This window comes from Phacochoerus africanus, chromosome 10 (assembly GCF_016906955.1).
Source record: "Phacochoerus africanus isolate WHEZ1 chromosome 10, ROS_Pafr_v1, whole genome shotgun sequence".
NCBI classification, from domain to species: domain Eukaryota; kingdom Metazoa; phylum Chordata; class Mammalia; order Artiodactyla; family Suidae; genus Phacochoerus; species Phacochoerus africanus.
This window is the reverse complement of record NC_062553.1, coordinates 124,562,516-124,578,393: the sequence shown is the minus strand read 5'-3', so window position 1 is coordinate 124,578,393 and position 15,878 is coordinate 124,562,516. Positions and strand designations below refer to the sequence as shown.

The following is a 15,878-nucleotide window of genomic DNA, read 5'->3' as shown; positions in this document are numbered from 1 at the left end:
TGTGTTGCTAATTCAGGAACACGTGAAGAGTGCAAAGCATTATTTCCAACTAAATGGTTTCTGGTGTCTGTCATTTACATGGGCTTAACCATTACACGCGGTAAGATAGCGGATCGCTGGATAAGAGGACATTTCGGAAACGGTGATAACTCCTCGTACAGCTAGTTGTACCCATTGTACATGAAATCATCCTTCTCTTTTTGGAATCACAGTTCTAGTGATTTTATTTGTACAATCCAACTTTCAAAATAGATATCTAAAGAATGTAATATAGTGTGAAAGTGTAAGATCTGCAACGTTAACTCAAATAAAAACTCAAATAATACAGTTAAAACATTTTTTCAGATTATGTTTTCAGGTCCATAGATGCTAAAATAACTTTCAAAGTACATTTTAAATTTCTGAATATAATTGAGGAAGACTTTTTATCCTTGAGATAAGGAACTCCAATTCATACAGGCATTCCCAGTTTCATCTGCACTTTCATTAGATTAATTATGGACGTTATCATTAGAAAAGAAGTGGGGAGTTCCCGTCGTGGCGCAGTGGTTAACGAATCCGACTAGGAACCATGAGGTTGCGGGTTCGGTCCCTGCCCTTGCTCAGTGGGTTAACGATCCGGCGTTGCCGTGAGCTGTGGTGTAGGTTGCAGACGTGGCTCGGATCCCGAGTTGCTGTGGCCCTGATGTAGGCCGGCGGCTACAGCTCCGATTTGACCCCTAGCCTGGGAACCTCCATATGTCGCAGAAGCAGCCCAAAAAAATAGCAAAAAAAAAAAGAAAAGAAGTGGATGTGAAACTGTGTATGTTAGGAAATGTTCCATAGGTTTCATAAATAAGGCTTTGTAACTTCTGTAAATTCATAATATTTCTTTAGTAAACTAGGAAGTCTTCTCTCAAGTCAGTAATTATAACTGCATATGGTTCTGGCTGGCTGCAGCTGAGTGCTCTTGATGCTCTCTTTCCTCATTTGGGAAGGAAATATACTGAGTATTTCTTCACAGAGTCCTTGTAGCTCCTAAAGGGAGGAACCTCATATACTTGGTTCTTCATTTCCTTCAGGCTGAGTGACTTAATGGCATGTCAGCAATGCTTTTATTTTTCAATCCTTCTTGCAGAGGAAAAGAAAAAAAGACTTTCATCTTGTCCCCAAAAGCTTTCGGTCTGATATTAGTGCTGTTTATGGTTCTGGCAATGGAAAGCATGACCTCCTGAATTGATAAAATCATCCATCATGCAACATCAGAACCCATCCCAGTCGGTAGACGTCTGTGATAGGCAGAACACTAGCCCTCAACCCCTCTCCCCCCCCAATGACCATGTCCTAACCCCTAGAATCTGTTATTTTACGTGGCAGAGGGGAATTAAGGCTGCTAATCAGATGACCTCAAGGTGACATTATTCTGGATTATCTGAGTGGACTCACTGTATGTACATGACCCTTAAAAGTGCAAATGAAGAAACACTTGGGGTTCACTTGATGCAAAGTGTGTCTCTGAAAGAGTACATCCTAATTTTATGAGAAGCTCTCACAAGAGTTCTATATTAGGTTCTTTGTATGTCTCCCAAATTAACATATATGGTCCCCAATACTTAGCCCCTTCATGCGTGGAGTTCTTTAAAAAGTTAATGTAAACACAGATGGAATGAAGATTATGCATAAGGAGACATTTAACCTTTACGCTGCTTAACTTGTATTTTTTTCTGTTTGTCTCCGCTGCACTCTATAATTCTTCAGAGCTCTCTCAGAGCTGGACTTTCCCCCCACTTCTCACTGGCTGTTTTTACCTGTCCATTTTACATTTTTGGTTATGACACCTCTTCCACCTCAGTATAGTTTTCAATAACTTCTTACTGCCTGCTTACATTTTATTGTCTTCTATTTCTTTACACATTTCATGTAGCATTCTTGGCATCTGAAAATTCCAGTGTCTGTAATCCGAAGGGGTTAAATTTACTTGGATTTTCTTCTCTTGACTCTCATCTGTAGTGGCTGTTCCCTTCAGTTTTAAGGAATTTACTCTGTGGGGTCTTCTTTCTCTCTCTCTCTTTTCTCTTCCTCCTTTTTCTTTCTTCCTGTCTTTCTCTCCCTTGAGGATCTCCTTTATTTGCTCGTGAGCCTAATGATGCATTATGGTTTCCTGTTTCTTATATTTTATCCATGGTCAGGTTGTATGTACGGCAGCAAGAGCTCCTTCAGAGTATCTGGAATCTCACCAGAGTGGTGGAATGAAAAGGGTTCTCCAAGTGATTTTTCTCAAGAGAGGATTCGTATTTGTGTTTTTCTGGGCGCCATGGTGATGGTGTGCTACCAAGCTAAGGCAGATGTCATACTATTCAGTGGTTCCAGCTTAATGCGAAAGCTCCAGGTTCAGTTTGTCTACTTTTAAAGAGATCAAAGTTCATGTCCTAGATCTCAGTTTATGCTAGTGTTATTCGTGGCTCAGACAGCAACCTGGCTTTTGTATATATCCTACATGCTTATCTACCCCTGCTTTAGTCTCATTTTTTCCTTCCTCTAACGCCTTCCTTCTACCCCTTCCTGCTTGGAAATTTCCTTTATTTCTATGTGTCCAACAGTGCTTTACACTTTTGTTGTATTTTATCCAAGCATATAATGGCATGATTCCCTTAGGAGTATCTAGAACCCACTATGGCAGTACAAGTGAAAAGTATTCTAACCTGCCCATTACCATGAACCCAGTCAGATTTTTTGTCTCTATGCAAATAATAATAGGTAGAATGAAACACTTAATAACTCAGAAGCAGTATCAAACCCTCAAAATCTGCAATCATCCGCAGGTATATTTAAAAGCGGATAGAAGAAATTAATACATAAGTGCAGATAACTTATCCATATAAAGAAAAGCTACAGGCTAACTATATTTTACATGTAATCATTGTTTCTTCTCTGGAGGGGAAAAAAAAGATTCAACAAATCTGTCGTGCTGTGAATACACTAACAGTGTGTTTTGGGATTTAACAGGTCCAGAGGACTATAGCTAAGCAGATTCAGATGGTGAAACAGATTGGAAAAGGTCGCTATGGGGAAGTTTGGATGGGAAGGTGGCGTGGCGAAAAGGTAGCTGTGAAAGTGTTCTTCACCACGGAGGAAGCCAGCTGGTTCCGAGAGACAGAAATATATCAGACAGTGTTGATGAGGCATGAAAACATTTTGGGTGAGTAAGAGGCTGTATTGCAATGTTCAGGGTTTCCTAGCTTTCCTCGATTTTTTTTTTTTTTTCTGTTAACATCTGCATCTTAACTCATCAGTCTAGACCCCTGATGAAATATACAGACGTTTTCTTCTTGGCATGAGCCCAAGAACGTCATACGCTTCTTATGGGAGCCCTCACAGGAGGAATGACTAAGGCACATCTGCGAATGAATGTGGGCTGGGAGTGGAAGGTGCTCAAAGCAATTTTTTTTTTTTCTTCAGGGACAGGAAATGCAAATGGAACACCAGAATTTCTTACGGTTTCTTAGGGATTTGAAGGCGCACATTTTTGTTAAAATTTTGTTGTGAAAAGTTAGGGGAATTTTACCTGCAGGGTTTATTTATATCCCGCGTTTACATTGAAAATTGATTTCCTTTTCATTGTCTCCAGTTAGAGGTGATCTGGCTGAATCATCCAAGCAGAAAGACTGCAAGCTCATCCCAGGAGGATGTGCTTGTTTTATAAACAGTGTCTTGTGTGTAACTATAATACCATGAACTATTTAGTGTTCACTTAGAGATACTTAAATACCAATTACCGATTAGGAAAGGATCCTGTTTTCAGATATAGCCTCTCAGTGTTTCTCTGCCCCTCCTGTTTTGACGGTCTCTGATTGGTATGAGGCATTTCGATAGTGTCAGAGGCACAATCAGAAACCTGAATGAAACGTCATACAAAAGACACCTGTGGCGAAGAATGGTAGTTGCAAATATGAATGATCCTTCTAATACTTAGCAAACAAGGAGCTCCGAACCTTACTGGCTTTTTCCCTTGTAGGCTTCATTGCTGCAGACATCAAAGGGACGGGCTCCTGGACCCAGCTGTACCTCATCACAGATTATCATGAAAACGGCTCCCTCTATGATTACCTGAAGTCCACCACCCTGGATACTAAATCCATGCTGAAGTTAGCTTACTCTTCTGTCAGTGGCCTATGTCACTTACACACCGAAATCTTTAGTACTCAAGGCAAACCAGCAATTGCCCATCGCGATCTGAAAAGTAAGAACATCCTGGTGAAGAAAAATGGAACTTGCTGTATAGCTGACCTGGGTCTGGCTGTCAAATTTATTAGGTTAGTATCAAGGTGAACAAATATACTTTTTATGGTTCTTTTCTATCATTTTTTTATAGATGATGCATTTTATAGCTCAGGGCTTCTAGGATATTCAGCAGAGGAGGAATTTTTTTTATTCATTTCGACTTTTCTTTGCAGGGAAAAAGAAGGAACGTTTTCTTTGCAACCACTAAAGTGTTGGGTCGGGTCAGTCCCACAGTCTCTAAACTCATCAGTGACCTGGCTTCAAGACAGTAGCTTCTTTTACCTTGTAGGTGATTTCATTAGAAGAAATGGTTTTTCTCCTTTGAAAACAAAAGCAAATGAGTTTGCAAATCACAGGTACAGAAGGATCATCATATACTTACTTTAAAATCTCCACTTAGGCTGAGCCTTTATTAAATGGTCGGACCCTCTGACGGATTTGTTTCTAAAGAAGGCCCTGCGAGATACAGAGAGGGGCACAAAGAAAAAGCCGTGGCAAGGAAGGAAACTTGGGAGAAAGGACTTAATGGATTTGCATTTTCACCCAAAAGTGAAGACAGAGGGGTGATATCATAATAGGCCTCCAGTATATGGAGGTTTTCACCATTTAGACGATGGCAAATTGAAATGCTCAGTCTTTAAAAACAAAGCTGGAGGAAATGCTTGGGACTAGAGATATAAGTCAGAAATGTGAACCCCCCTGCCAATGCAGGCTACTAAATCCTCTTCCTCTTCTGAATTCTTTTTTCTGACTTACAACCTTTTTCTGGTCGCCTCTACCCAAAAAATTTCCCGTGATGCTGCTCAGATTACCAGCCTTTCTCCTTTCCTCTGCTGTTAAATTTCCCAAGAGTTCCAAAGAGTGATCTGCTTCCTCGGTCCCGTAATTCATAGTATTCTGTAATGGGAGCTTCTGTTCCCCTCTCCCCTGAAGCTGCTTTACTGGGGGCACCCTGCACCTTGTCATCAGAAGCCTGTCTTACTGTCACCCTGCTCTCTGCAGTTCCCACACCTCTTTTCCTCCTGGGTTCCAGATGTACCTTTATTCCAGGTTCTCCTTTCTCTCTATGGGTTCTGCTCTCTGTTCCTTACATATTTACCCACCTCTAGATTTTGTGCTCTCTCTGCGTTTTCTTCCTGGTTCCCAGTTTGGGTTGATCCATATTCTAAAATGTGAGCACCTGGCGTTTCCTCTGTTGCCCGAGTTTCCGACTTGCTCAGTTGAGTGTGTTCTGTCTCCATGTTACTCGCTTGGAACTGGGCCTGGTGAGTCTTCTCTACCATTTTTCTAGATTCTGGAGAAAAGCACTTTGTAGTTATTTCCTCTTTGACTTTTTCTGTTTCTTTCTTTCTTTTTTTTTTTTTCCCCTACATGATACTGCCAGATGTTTTCTCTTGAAGCATCTTTTTGGCATCATCATATCATAGTACCCTCTGGCTTGGGTTAAAATGTAGTTCCTGTTCTGAACACCTTCCACTTGGTCACACCTTCACGTGTTTTTAACATGCTTTTATCTACCTGACCACCCAACCCCCCTGCCTCTCTCTTGATAACTACCACCTGTCTGCACAGTTTCTCCCTTTGGGACACCTGTTATTATTCCCTCACAAGCCTGACTTTGAGTAAGTTTTCTCGTGCCTTTCTGTGTGACCCCAGCTTGCTCTCATGATGCTTCTCGCACGGATGCATGGTGATCGTTGACTCCTTGTCATCTCCAAGGGAGACTAAGTTCTCTGCAGGTAGATACCGTGCTTTTCTCAAATTGACATCCTCAGTGCCTTCCCTTGATGCTTATTATTTAGGGGTTGCTTCAGATTTATGTGTAAAGGGTAGTTGAATGATTGCATATGGACTATAGAATGAAGGGAAAAAATATTTTTTGTCATAGCTGCAGAGATCTGGCACTCTGGATTAAGGCCACCTTTCTAGTTTTATATCCCATCAACTCTCCAAATTGTATGTTTTCCTTTGCAAAGCTGAACTTATTTGTGTTTTCACCATGTATACTCCATGCTGGCTACTGCCTTGCTCTGGACTGAGCAGCATCCAGCTTGGAGTGTCCTAGTTTCCCCCCTGTTCTATAGCCCAGTCTCAGAGTTGCCTTTAAGTCACTTTGCTCATCCCCCAGTTATTCTATTCCTGTAGTGATTTCCTGGCCCCTGCCTACCTGATACCATAATTATCTTAGTACACGCCTCCTCTTGCCCTCCTAGTCATTGGGCATCTTGAAAGTAGGATCCGTGCCAAGTTATGTAATGGATTTCCCATTTGGCATGACATAGTGGCTTACTCATGACAGGCATTCCAACATTGATTTGAATCAATACATGCTGGCAATATCAAATTCAGAGTTCATCTCCTTTATAGACCTTAAACCAAACAAGAAAAGTGAGTACCTGTTGTATTTCTGAAACGCTCTTCTGCTTAGTGTAAAGGCAATGACCTGAACGAACTCTCAAGTTTCATCCAAACCCCAATTTAAGAAGTGGAAAAAGAAATGCTTTAAGGTGTAATTCCAAGATATATTTGGTGTGTTTTGACTAGTTCACCAAGAGGGGATGCACACGAGGATACTGGTTCACCTGTACAACTGAGATGCTGCTGGATGCACAGGCCTCATGTGGCTAGAGAGCCGCTGTGGGACCACTCAGCCTCCTGGGCCTCAGTTTCCTCTACGTTAAATGAGGCTGCGCTTGATAATTTTAGGTCCTGTCCACATTTTTATTTTGTATGTTTCAAAGGAACCATGGTCTTCTCAAGTTTTGAGCCTCGCTTTTAAACCTTGCTGTATATGCTTCTTCGGTTTTCCCTCTTTTCGTGACTTCCCTGTTTTGGCGTATGTGGTGCCTGTGGAGGATTTTATTTCAACTGGAGTCCAAGCTAACCTGGTGCTGAGTTCTCAGACTTTGTGTGTGAACTTCCCGTGAGAACCTGTCTTTGCCCTGGTCTCAGTGGTGCGTGTTCTCTCAGGCTTTTAATCACATGTGGGAGGTTCCCAGGGAAGCTGAGAGCCACCGAGAGAGCAGAGGGTAGGGTGCTTTAGGGATTTCTTGCTCATTTGGTTTTTTAAAATCCTGTGTTGGTTTCTGTATGCACGCTCTTGAACATGATGTAAGTGCCGATGCATTTCCTGCCCAGCAGAGGTTTAATCCGGGTGAGGCTGTGGCACACATTCCTGCGACCCCGCATCTCTCTCGGGAGAGGAAAACAATGACACGTGAAATCCCTTGAAGGAACTAACCAAGCTTTTCACTTTTCACTCTGGAGGACCAAGCAATGCCTCTGGTAATTCGGTGTCAGAATAATATATTTTCCTAGGGGGAAAAATAAATCCTGGGTTAAGACCTCTCAGGAGTATTAAATTTTGAATAGCAAACCTGCGACGAAGACTGGCCTGTAGTATGTGTCTCCGGACTGATGACTGTGGAATTGTCAGGTACAAAGGAGACGGAGTAGACTGGCCCAGCGGGCACTGAATGTCCACAGAATCTTTTGATGTTGTTATTCATTTTCATTTGTTTATTTTTGCTGCACTTGCGGCATTCGGAAGTTCCCCGGGCCGGGGACTGAACCTGAGCCACAGCTTTAACCAGAGCCACAGCATTGGCGATGCCCGATCCTCAACCTGCCAAGCAAAGAGAGAATGCCATCCAAGTCATTTTTACCATGGCTTCTGATCTGTGTACGTAGTGTTTTTTTAAAAAAATGTGGCATGGTTCAGTGACTGGCCAAAGTCACAGACCAGCTGATGAGTTGCAGAGTCAGCACTCCCAGTCAGGTTTTTTTTTTTTTTCCCCTTAAGTTTTATTGAAAAAGAGTTGATTTACAATGTCGTGCCATTTTCTGCTATACAGCACATGTATATATACTGGAGATACACACACACACACACACCCCTATTTCCTTTGTTGTCTTATCTTCTATCTTGATCGAGCGTGATCTCTCTGAAGAGAGCGGATAGAATTCCCTGGGCTGTGCAGTAGGACCTCGTGGCTTATCCATTCTAAGTGTAGTAGTTTGCGTCTACTAACCCCAAACGCCCGTCCATGCCACTCCCTCTCCCTCCCTCTTGGCAGCCACAGGTCTGTTCTCCATGTCTGTGAGTCTCTTTCTGTTCTGTAGATAGGTTCATTTGTTCCATATTTTAGATTCCACATATAAGGGATATCATATAGTATTTGTCCTTCTCTTTCTGACTTAATTCACTCAGTATGAGAATCTCTAGTTGCATCCATGTTGCAGCAAATGGCATTATTTCATTATTTTTTATGACTGAGGAGTATTCTGTTGCATATATGTACCACATCCTCTTAATCCGTTCATCTGTCGATGGACATTTAGGTTGTTTCCATGTCTTGGCTGTTGTAACTAGTGCTGCTATAAACATGCAGGTGTATGTATACTTTTGAATGAAATTTTGTCTGGGCACATGCCTAGGAGTGGGATTGCTGGATCATATGGTAGTTCTCTATTCAGTTTTCTGAGGAACCTATTGAAGACTTTCTAAGAAACTGAGATTTCTTATGATTTAATCACAGGAACAGTGAATTCTGTTGGAAAGCACTGCAGAAAAACTCTCCTTATTGGCTGACATCTGACTAGGCAGAGCTTAATTCAGCAGATCAGTTCCATGGCTGTTTGCAAGATGCTTCAGGAAACTCAAAGGATGTGCATGGCCCCTTCTTCTGAAAGCTCATGAGAATTGTCCTTGCTTTAGGAGGTCATTTTAGTCTTTCTGAAAGGTGATTCACTACCCTCTAGTATATTTCACATGTGTTAATTTGAACCATCTGTTGTAAGCCACAAGCAAAAGCCACTGGCCTCCCACGCATGTCTTCTGCCCCCTGCCCTTTCTTCATTGTTCTTTAAAGTTCAGTTGAGTGTTTTCAAAAAGCTTTTTTATAGTCTTCAGGATGTACAATGTTTGCCTCTCCTCTTTCTCTATTACCTTTTTTATCTCCTATCTCCCTCTCTTGCTGTTTATGGCATCAGCAGCATCCAACAGAGGACAACCCAAATGTGATTAAAAGCTCAGGAAGGTGGGGCCACCAGGCTGGGGCTAATGGCTCCATTTCCAAGCTGGCATCTTATGGCCACAGTGGGCTCTGCATGTGATTCCATGAAACTACCTCCTCAGCTGATGGTGCAGAGAAAGTGTGCACTGTGCTTTATCAAGCACGGCTTTTTCCTTTACATAACACTTGTTGCAAGAATTCCTGCTATGTATTTATTTTTTTAATTTAATTTTTATTTTATGTTGGAATATTGTTGATTTATAATATATTAGTTTCAGATGACAGCAAAGTGATTCAGTTATACATATACATAAATCCATTCTTTTTCAGATTATTTTCCTGTATATGTTATTATAGCACACTGAGTAGAGTTCCCTGAGCTGTACAGTTGGTCATTATTGATTATCTCTTTTCTATGTAGTAGTGCGTGTATGTTAATCCTAAACTCCTGATTTATATCACTCACCTTTCCTCTTTGGTAACCATGAGTTTAATTTTTAAGTCTGTAGGTCTGTTTCTGTTTTGTAAATTAGTTCATTTGTATCATTTTTTTAGATTCCACATATGAAAGATATCATATGATATTTGTCTTTCTCTTTCTGACTTGCTTAGTATGATACTCTCTAGGTCTATCCATGTTGCTACAAATGACACTATTTCATTCTTTTTTATTGGAATATATCCAGTATTCCATTGGATATATGTACCACATCTTTATTCATCTTTCAGTGAATATTTAGCTTGCTTCCATCTCTTGGCTATTGTAAGCAGTGCTGCAAAGAACATTGGCATGCATGTACCTTTTCAAATTATGGTTTTCTCTGGATATATACCCAGAAGTTGGACTGCTGAATTATATGGAAGTTCTATGTTTAGGTTTTTAAGGAACCTCCGTGCTTTTCTCCATAGTGGTTGTACTAATTTACATTCCCATCAACAGTATAGCAGGGATCCCTTTTTTCATACCCTCTCCAGCATTTATTGTTGATAGACTTTTTGATTATGGCCAATCTGACCAGTGTGAGATGATAACTTATTGTATTTTTGATTTGCATTTCTCTAATAATTAGTGATGTTGACCATCTTTGGAGAAAAGTCTATTGAGATCTTCTAAACTGAAGTAATTTGAACAGAGAAAGACAAATGTCATTGATATCATTTATATGTGGAATCTTTAAAAAATGATACAAATGGACCATTTTCGATTGGGTTGTTTGGGTTTTTTGTTATTGAGCTCCATAAGCTGTTTGTATATTTTGGCGATTAATCCCTTGTCAGCTGCTTCATTTGCAAATATTTTCTCTCATTCTGTGGATTGTCTTTTTTTGTTTATGATTTTCTTTGCTGGGCAAAATATTTTAAGTATAACTCAGTCCCGTTTATTTTTGTTTTTATTTTCGTTATGAGTTGGATCCAAAAAGATACAGCTAAGATTTATGTCAAAGAGCGTTCTGCCTATGTTTTCCTCTAAGAGTTTCATAGTATCAGGTCTTTCATTTAGGTCTTCAATGCATTTTGAGTTTATTTTTGTGTATAATGTTAGAGAATATTCTAATTTCATTCTTTTACATGTAACTATCTAGTTTTCCCAGCACCACTTATTAAAGACTGTCTTTTTTCCATTGTATATTTTTGCCTGCATTGTCCTAGATTAATTGACCGTAGATGCATGGGTATGTTTCTGGGCTTTCTGCCCTGTTCCATTGATCTATATTTCTGTATTTGTGCCAGTACCATGCTCTTTTGATGACCGTAGCTTTGTAGTATAGTCAGAAGTCAGGGAACCTGATTCCTCCAGCTCCCTTTTTCTTTCTCAGGATTACTTTGGCTATTCAGGGTCTTTCGTGTTTCTATATAAATTTTAAAATGATTCTAGTTCTGTGAAAAATGCCATTGATAATTTGATAAGGATTGCATTGAATCTGCAGATTGCCCTGGGTAGTATCATCATTTTGACAGTATTGATTCTTCCAATCCAAGAACATGGTATATCTTTCCATTTGTTTGTGTCATCTTCCATCAGTATCTTATACTTCTCAGAGTCCAGATCTTTTGCCTCCTTAGGTAGGTTTATTCCTAGATACTGTGTTCTTTTTTGATGCAACCGTTTCCTTAATTTTTATTTCTGACCTTTTCATTGTCAGTGTGTAGAAACAACATATTTCTGTGTATTAGTTTCTTATCCTGCAATTTCACTGAATTGATTGCTGAGCTCTCATAGTTTTCTGGTAGCATTTTTAGGGTTTTTTGGGTTTAGTATCATGTCATCTGCAAACAGTGACATTTTACTTCTTTTCTATTTTGGATTCCTTTTATTTCTTTTTCTTCTGTGATTGCAATGACTAGGACTTTCAATAAAAGTGGAGAGAGTGTTCATCCTTGTCTTGTTTCTGATCTTAGAATAAATGCTTTCAGCATTTCACCATTGAAAATCATGTTAGCTGTGGGTTTGTCATGTATGGTCTTTATTATGTAAAGGTAGGTTCCCTCTATGCCCACTTTCTGGAGAGTGTGTGTGTGGGTTGGGGGGGGGCATAAATGAGTGTTGAATTTTGTCAAAAGCTTTTTCTGCATCTGTTGATCATATGGTTCTTATTCTTCAATTTGTTAATGTGGTATATCATATTGATTGATTTGTGGATATTGAAAAATCCTTGCATCACTGGGATAAATCTCACTCATGGTGTATGATCCTTTTAATGTATTGTTGAATTCAGTGTGGTAGTATTTTGTGGAGGATATTTGCATTTGTGTCAATCAGTGATATTATCCTGTAATTTTCTTTTTTTTTTTTTTGTTATGTCTTTGTCTGACTTTGGTATCAGGGTGATGGTGGTCTCATAGAATGAGTCTGGGAGTGTTATTTCCTCTGAAAATTTTGGAATGGTTTCAGAAGAATAGGTGTTAACTCCTCTCTTAATGTTTGATAGAATTTACTTCTGAAGCCATCTGGTTCTGGGCTTTTCTTTGTCGGAAGTATTTAAATCAGTTTCATTTTCAGTACTTGTGAGTAGTCTGTACATATTTCCTTTTTCTTCCTAGTTCGGTCTTGGAAGATGGGAAAGATTGTACCGTTCTAAGAATTTGTTCATTTCTTCTAGTTTTTTCATTTTATTGGCATAGAATTCCTTGTAGTAGTCTTTTATGATCCTTTGTATTTCTGTCTTGTCAGTTGTAACTTCTCCTTTTTAATTTCTAATGTTACTGATTTGATCCCTCTCCCTTTTTTTCTTAATAAGACTGGCTTAAGGTTTATCATTTTTGTTTATCTTTTCAAACAACCAGCTTTTAGTTTCATTGATCTTTTCTATTGTTTTCTTCATCTCTATTTATTTCTGCCCTGATCTTTATGATTTCTTCCCTTCTACTAACTTTGTGTTTTGTTTGTTCTTCTTTCTCTATTTGCTTTAGGTGTAAGGTTAGGTTGTTTGAGATTTTTGTTTGTTTGTTTCCTGAATTAAGTTTGTATTGCTATAAGTTTCCCTCTTAGAATAGCTTTTGCTCTGTTCCTTGGGTTATAGATCATTGTGTTTTCATTTTCATTTGTCTCTAGGTGTTGATTTGCTCTTTGATTTTTTTTCACTGGTCCTTTGGCTGTTTTGTAACATATTGTTTAGCTTCCACTTGTTTGTGGTTTTTGTAGTTTTTTTTTTTTCTTGTAATTTATTTCTAATTGCTTAATGTTGTGGTTGGAAAAGATACTTGATATGATTTCACTTTTCTTAAATTTACTGAGGCTAGCATTGTAGCCCAGCATGTATCTATTTTGGAGAACGTTCCATGTACACTTGAGAAGAATGTGCATTCTGTTTTCAGATGAAATGTTCTATAAATACCAGTTAATGTCCATCTAGTCTAATCTGTCACTTAAGGCCTGTGTTTCCTCATTAATTTTCTGTCCGGATGATCTGTCTGTTGATGTGAGTGGGATGTTCAAGTCTCCCACTCTTATTGTGTTACTGTCAATTTCTCCTTTTATGGCTGTTACTGTTTGCCTTATATATTGATGTGCTCCTGTCTCAGGTGCATATATATTTACTATTGTTACATCTTCTTCTTGGATTGATCCCTTGATCATTATGTAGTTTCCTCCTTTGTATCTTGTAACTGTTTTTATTTTAAAGTCTGTTTTGTCTGATATTCATATTGCTATTTCAGCTTTCCTTTGATTTCCATTTGCATGGAATATCTTTTTCCATTCCTTTGTTTCAGTCTGTATGTGACCCTAGATATGAAATGGGTTATCTGTAGACAGCATATTTATTGGGGGTGTTTTTTAATTCATTCAGTCAGTCTGTGTCTTTTGGTTGGACCACTTAATCCATTTATATTTAAGGTAATTATCAGTATGTAAGTTCTTGTTGGCATTTTGTTAATTGTTTCAAATTTGTTTTTGTTAGTCTTTTTTCTTCCCTTCCTCTTTTGTTCTCTTTTCTTGTTGTTTTTTGACCATCTTTAGTGTTGTGTTTGGGTTGCTTTTTCTTTTTGTGTGGGTGTAGCTATTGTAAATGTTCAGTTTGAGGTTAGTATGAGATTTAGATATAGCAGTCTATGTATATATAAGTTTAAGTTGCTGTTCTCTTAATTTTAAATGCATTTCAAATATCCTGCATTTATACTTTCTTCACAGTTGTTGGTTTTGATATCATATTTGTATGTGGATGGTTCCCTACCTTTACTGTATGTTTATCTTTACCAACAAGCTTTCCTATTTTTAATTTTATTTTTTTGTTTGTTTGTTTGTCTTTTTGCCATTTCTTGGGCCGTTCCCGCGGTATATGGAGGTTCCCAGGCCAGGGGTTGAATCGGAGCTGTAACCACTGGCCTACACCAGAGCCACAGCAACGTGGGATCCAAGCCGCGTCTGCGACCTACACCACAGCTTACGGCAATGCTGGATCATTAACCCACTGAGCAAGGGCAGGGATCGAACCGATAACCTCATGGTTCCTAGTCGGATTCGTTAACCACTGCGCCACAATGGGAACTCCGTTATTTGTAATTTTCTTATTTCTAGTTGTGGCCTTTTCTTTTCTCCCCAGAGAATTTCCTTTAGCCTTTCTTGCAAAGCTAGTTTGGTGGTGCTGAATTCTCTCAGCTTTTGTGTGTCTGTAAAGCATTTGAATTCTCCTTTGAGTCTGACAGAAAGCCTAGCCAGGTAGAGTATTTTTGGTTGTAAGTTTGTCCCTTTCATCACTTTAAATATATAGTGCCATTCCCTTCTGCTCTGCAGAGTTTCTGCTGACAAGGGGATTCCCTTGATGTTATTTGTTGCTTTTCCCTTTTTGCTTTTGATATTTTCTCTTTAATTCTGGTCAGTTTGATTAATATGTGTCTCAGCATCTTCCTCCTTGGGTTTTTCCTGTATGGGAGTCTCAGCACTTTCTGACCTTGAGTGTTTCCTTTCCTATGTTAGGGAAATGTTTGGCTATTATCTCTCCAAATATTTTATCAGGCCCTTCTGGGACCCCAATAATTTGAATGTTGGTCCATTTAATATTGTCCCAGAGTTCTTTTAGACTGCCTCATTTATTTTCATTCTTTTTCCTTTATTCTTTTCCATAGCAGTGATTTCAGTCAGCCTGTTATCCAGCTCACCTATTTGTTCTCCTGCCTCATTTATTCTGCTATCAATTTCTTCTGTTTTTCATTTCAGTTATTTTATTGTTCATCTCTGTTTGTTCTTTAAATCTTCTATCTCTTTTTAAAATAGTTCTTGTGTCTTTGGGGTCTGTGCTTCCATTTCTTTTATGAGATTTCAAATCATCTTGACTGTCATTACTCTGAATTATTTTTTCAGGTAGATTGCCTATTTCTACTTCAGTTAGTTGTTCTGGATTTTACCTTTTCCTTCACCTGAAACTTATTTCTCTGCAGTTCCATTTTGTCTGACTTTCTGTGTTTGTGGTTTCTCTTCCATACTGCAGGGTTGTATTTATTTTTGCTTCTAGTGTCTGCCCCTGGTGAGTGAGTTTGGTTCGGGGGCTTGTGTGGGCTTCCTGGTGGGAGGAACTGGTTTCTGTGCATTGGTGGATAGAGTTGGGTCTTGTTACTCTGGTGGGAAGTGCCATGTCAAGGGGTGTTTTTAGATGGGGCTTTAGGCTCAAGGGAACTTAGTGCAGCTTATCTGCTGATGGGACGCCTGCCAGCCTCCATGGAAGAGGAAGGCAGGGAAAACTGACAGCAGCCTGACTTTTTCTGCTTCATTCTTTCTTGTTGGCCCTTTCCTTCCTTACTATCCCACAGGTTCTGCACTGACTATACTTCCTGTCTCTTTTTCTTCCTTTATTCTTGGTGCCTCAGTATTAAATCACTCTCATTGCCCTTTTTGGCCTTGAAGATTAACACAAGTTTCGTTTCCCACTGTCCTTACTGGGGAGCAGGTCAGATGATGTGACCAAAGCCCTGGGAGAGAAATGTAGTTTAGTTACTTTCATGCAGAGAAACCCTCCTGAGGAAGAAGGGTCAGAGCTGTATGTCTGGGAGGATCTGATACTTTATAATATCAGATGGGAATTACTTAAAATTAGTATGTTTGTTCTTTAAATAAAGTGCTAAAAGCATTTGCCATTAGGTTAATAGTCATCCATTACAAGATTAATT

At 39.3% G+C, this 15,878-nt stretch overlaps 1 protein-coding gene across 2 annotated transcripts in view; it reads left to right on the top strand.

The window, feature by feature from the left end:
• The window catches only part of BMPR1B (bone morphogenetic protein receptor type 1B), a 224,090-nt gene that overhangs the window by 196,242 nt on the left and 11,970 nt on the right, over positions 1–15,878 (top strand). For both annotated transcript variants that reach the window (XM_047799043.1, XM_047799044.1), the window contains 2 exons: positions 2,986–3,178; positions 3,995–4,292. In XM_047799043.1, the coding sequence (XP_047654999.1) occupies positions 2,986–3,178; positions 3,995–4,292 (491 nt within the window). The remainder of the gene's footprint in view (positions 1–2,985; positions 3,179–3,994; positions 4,293–15,878) is intronic.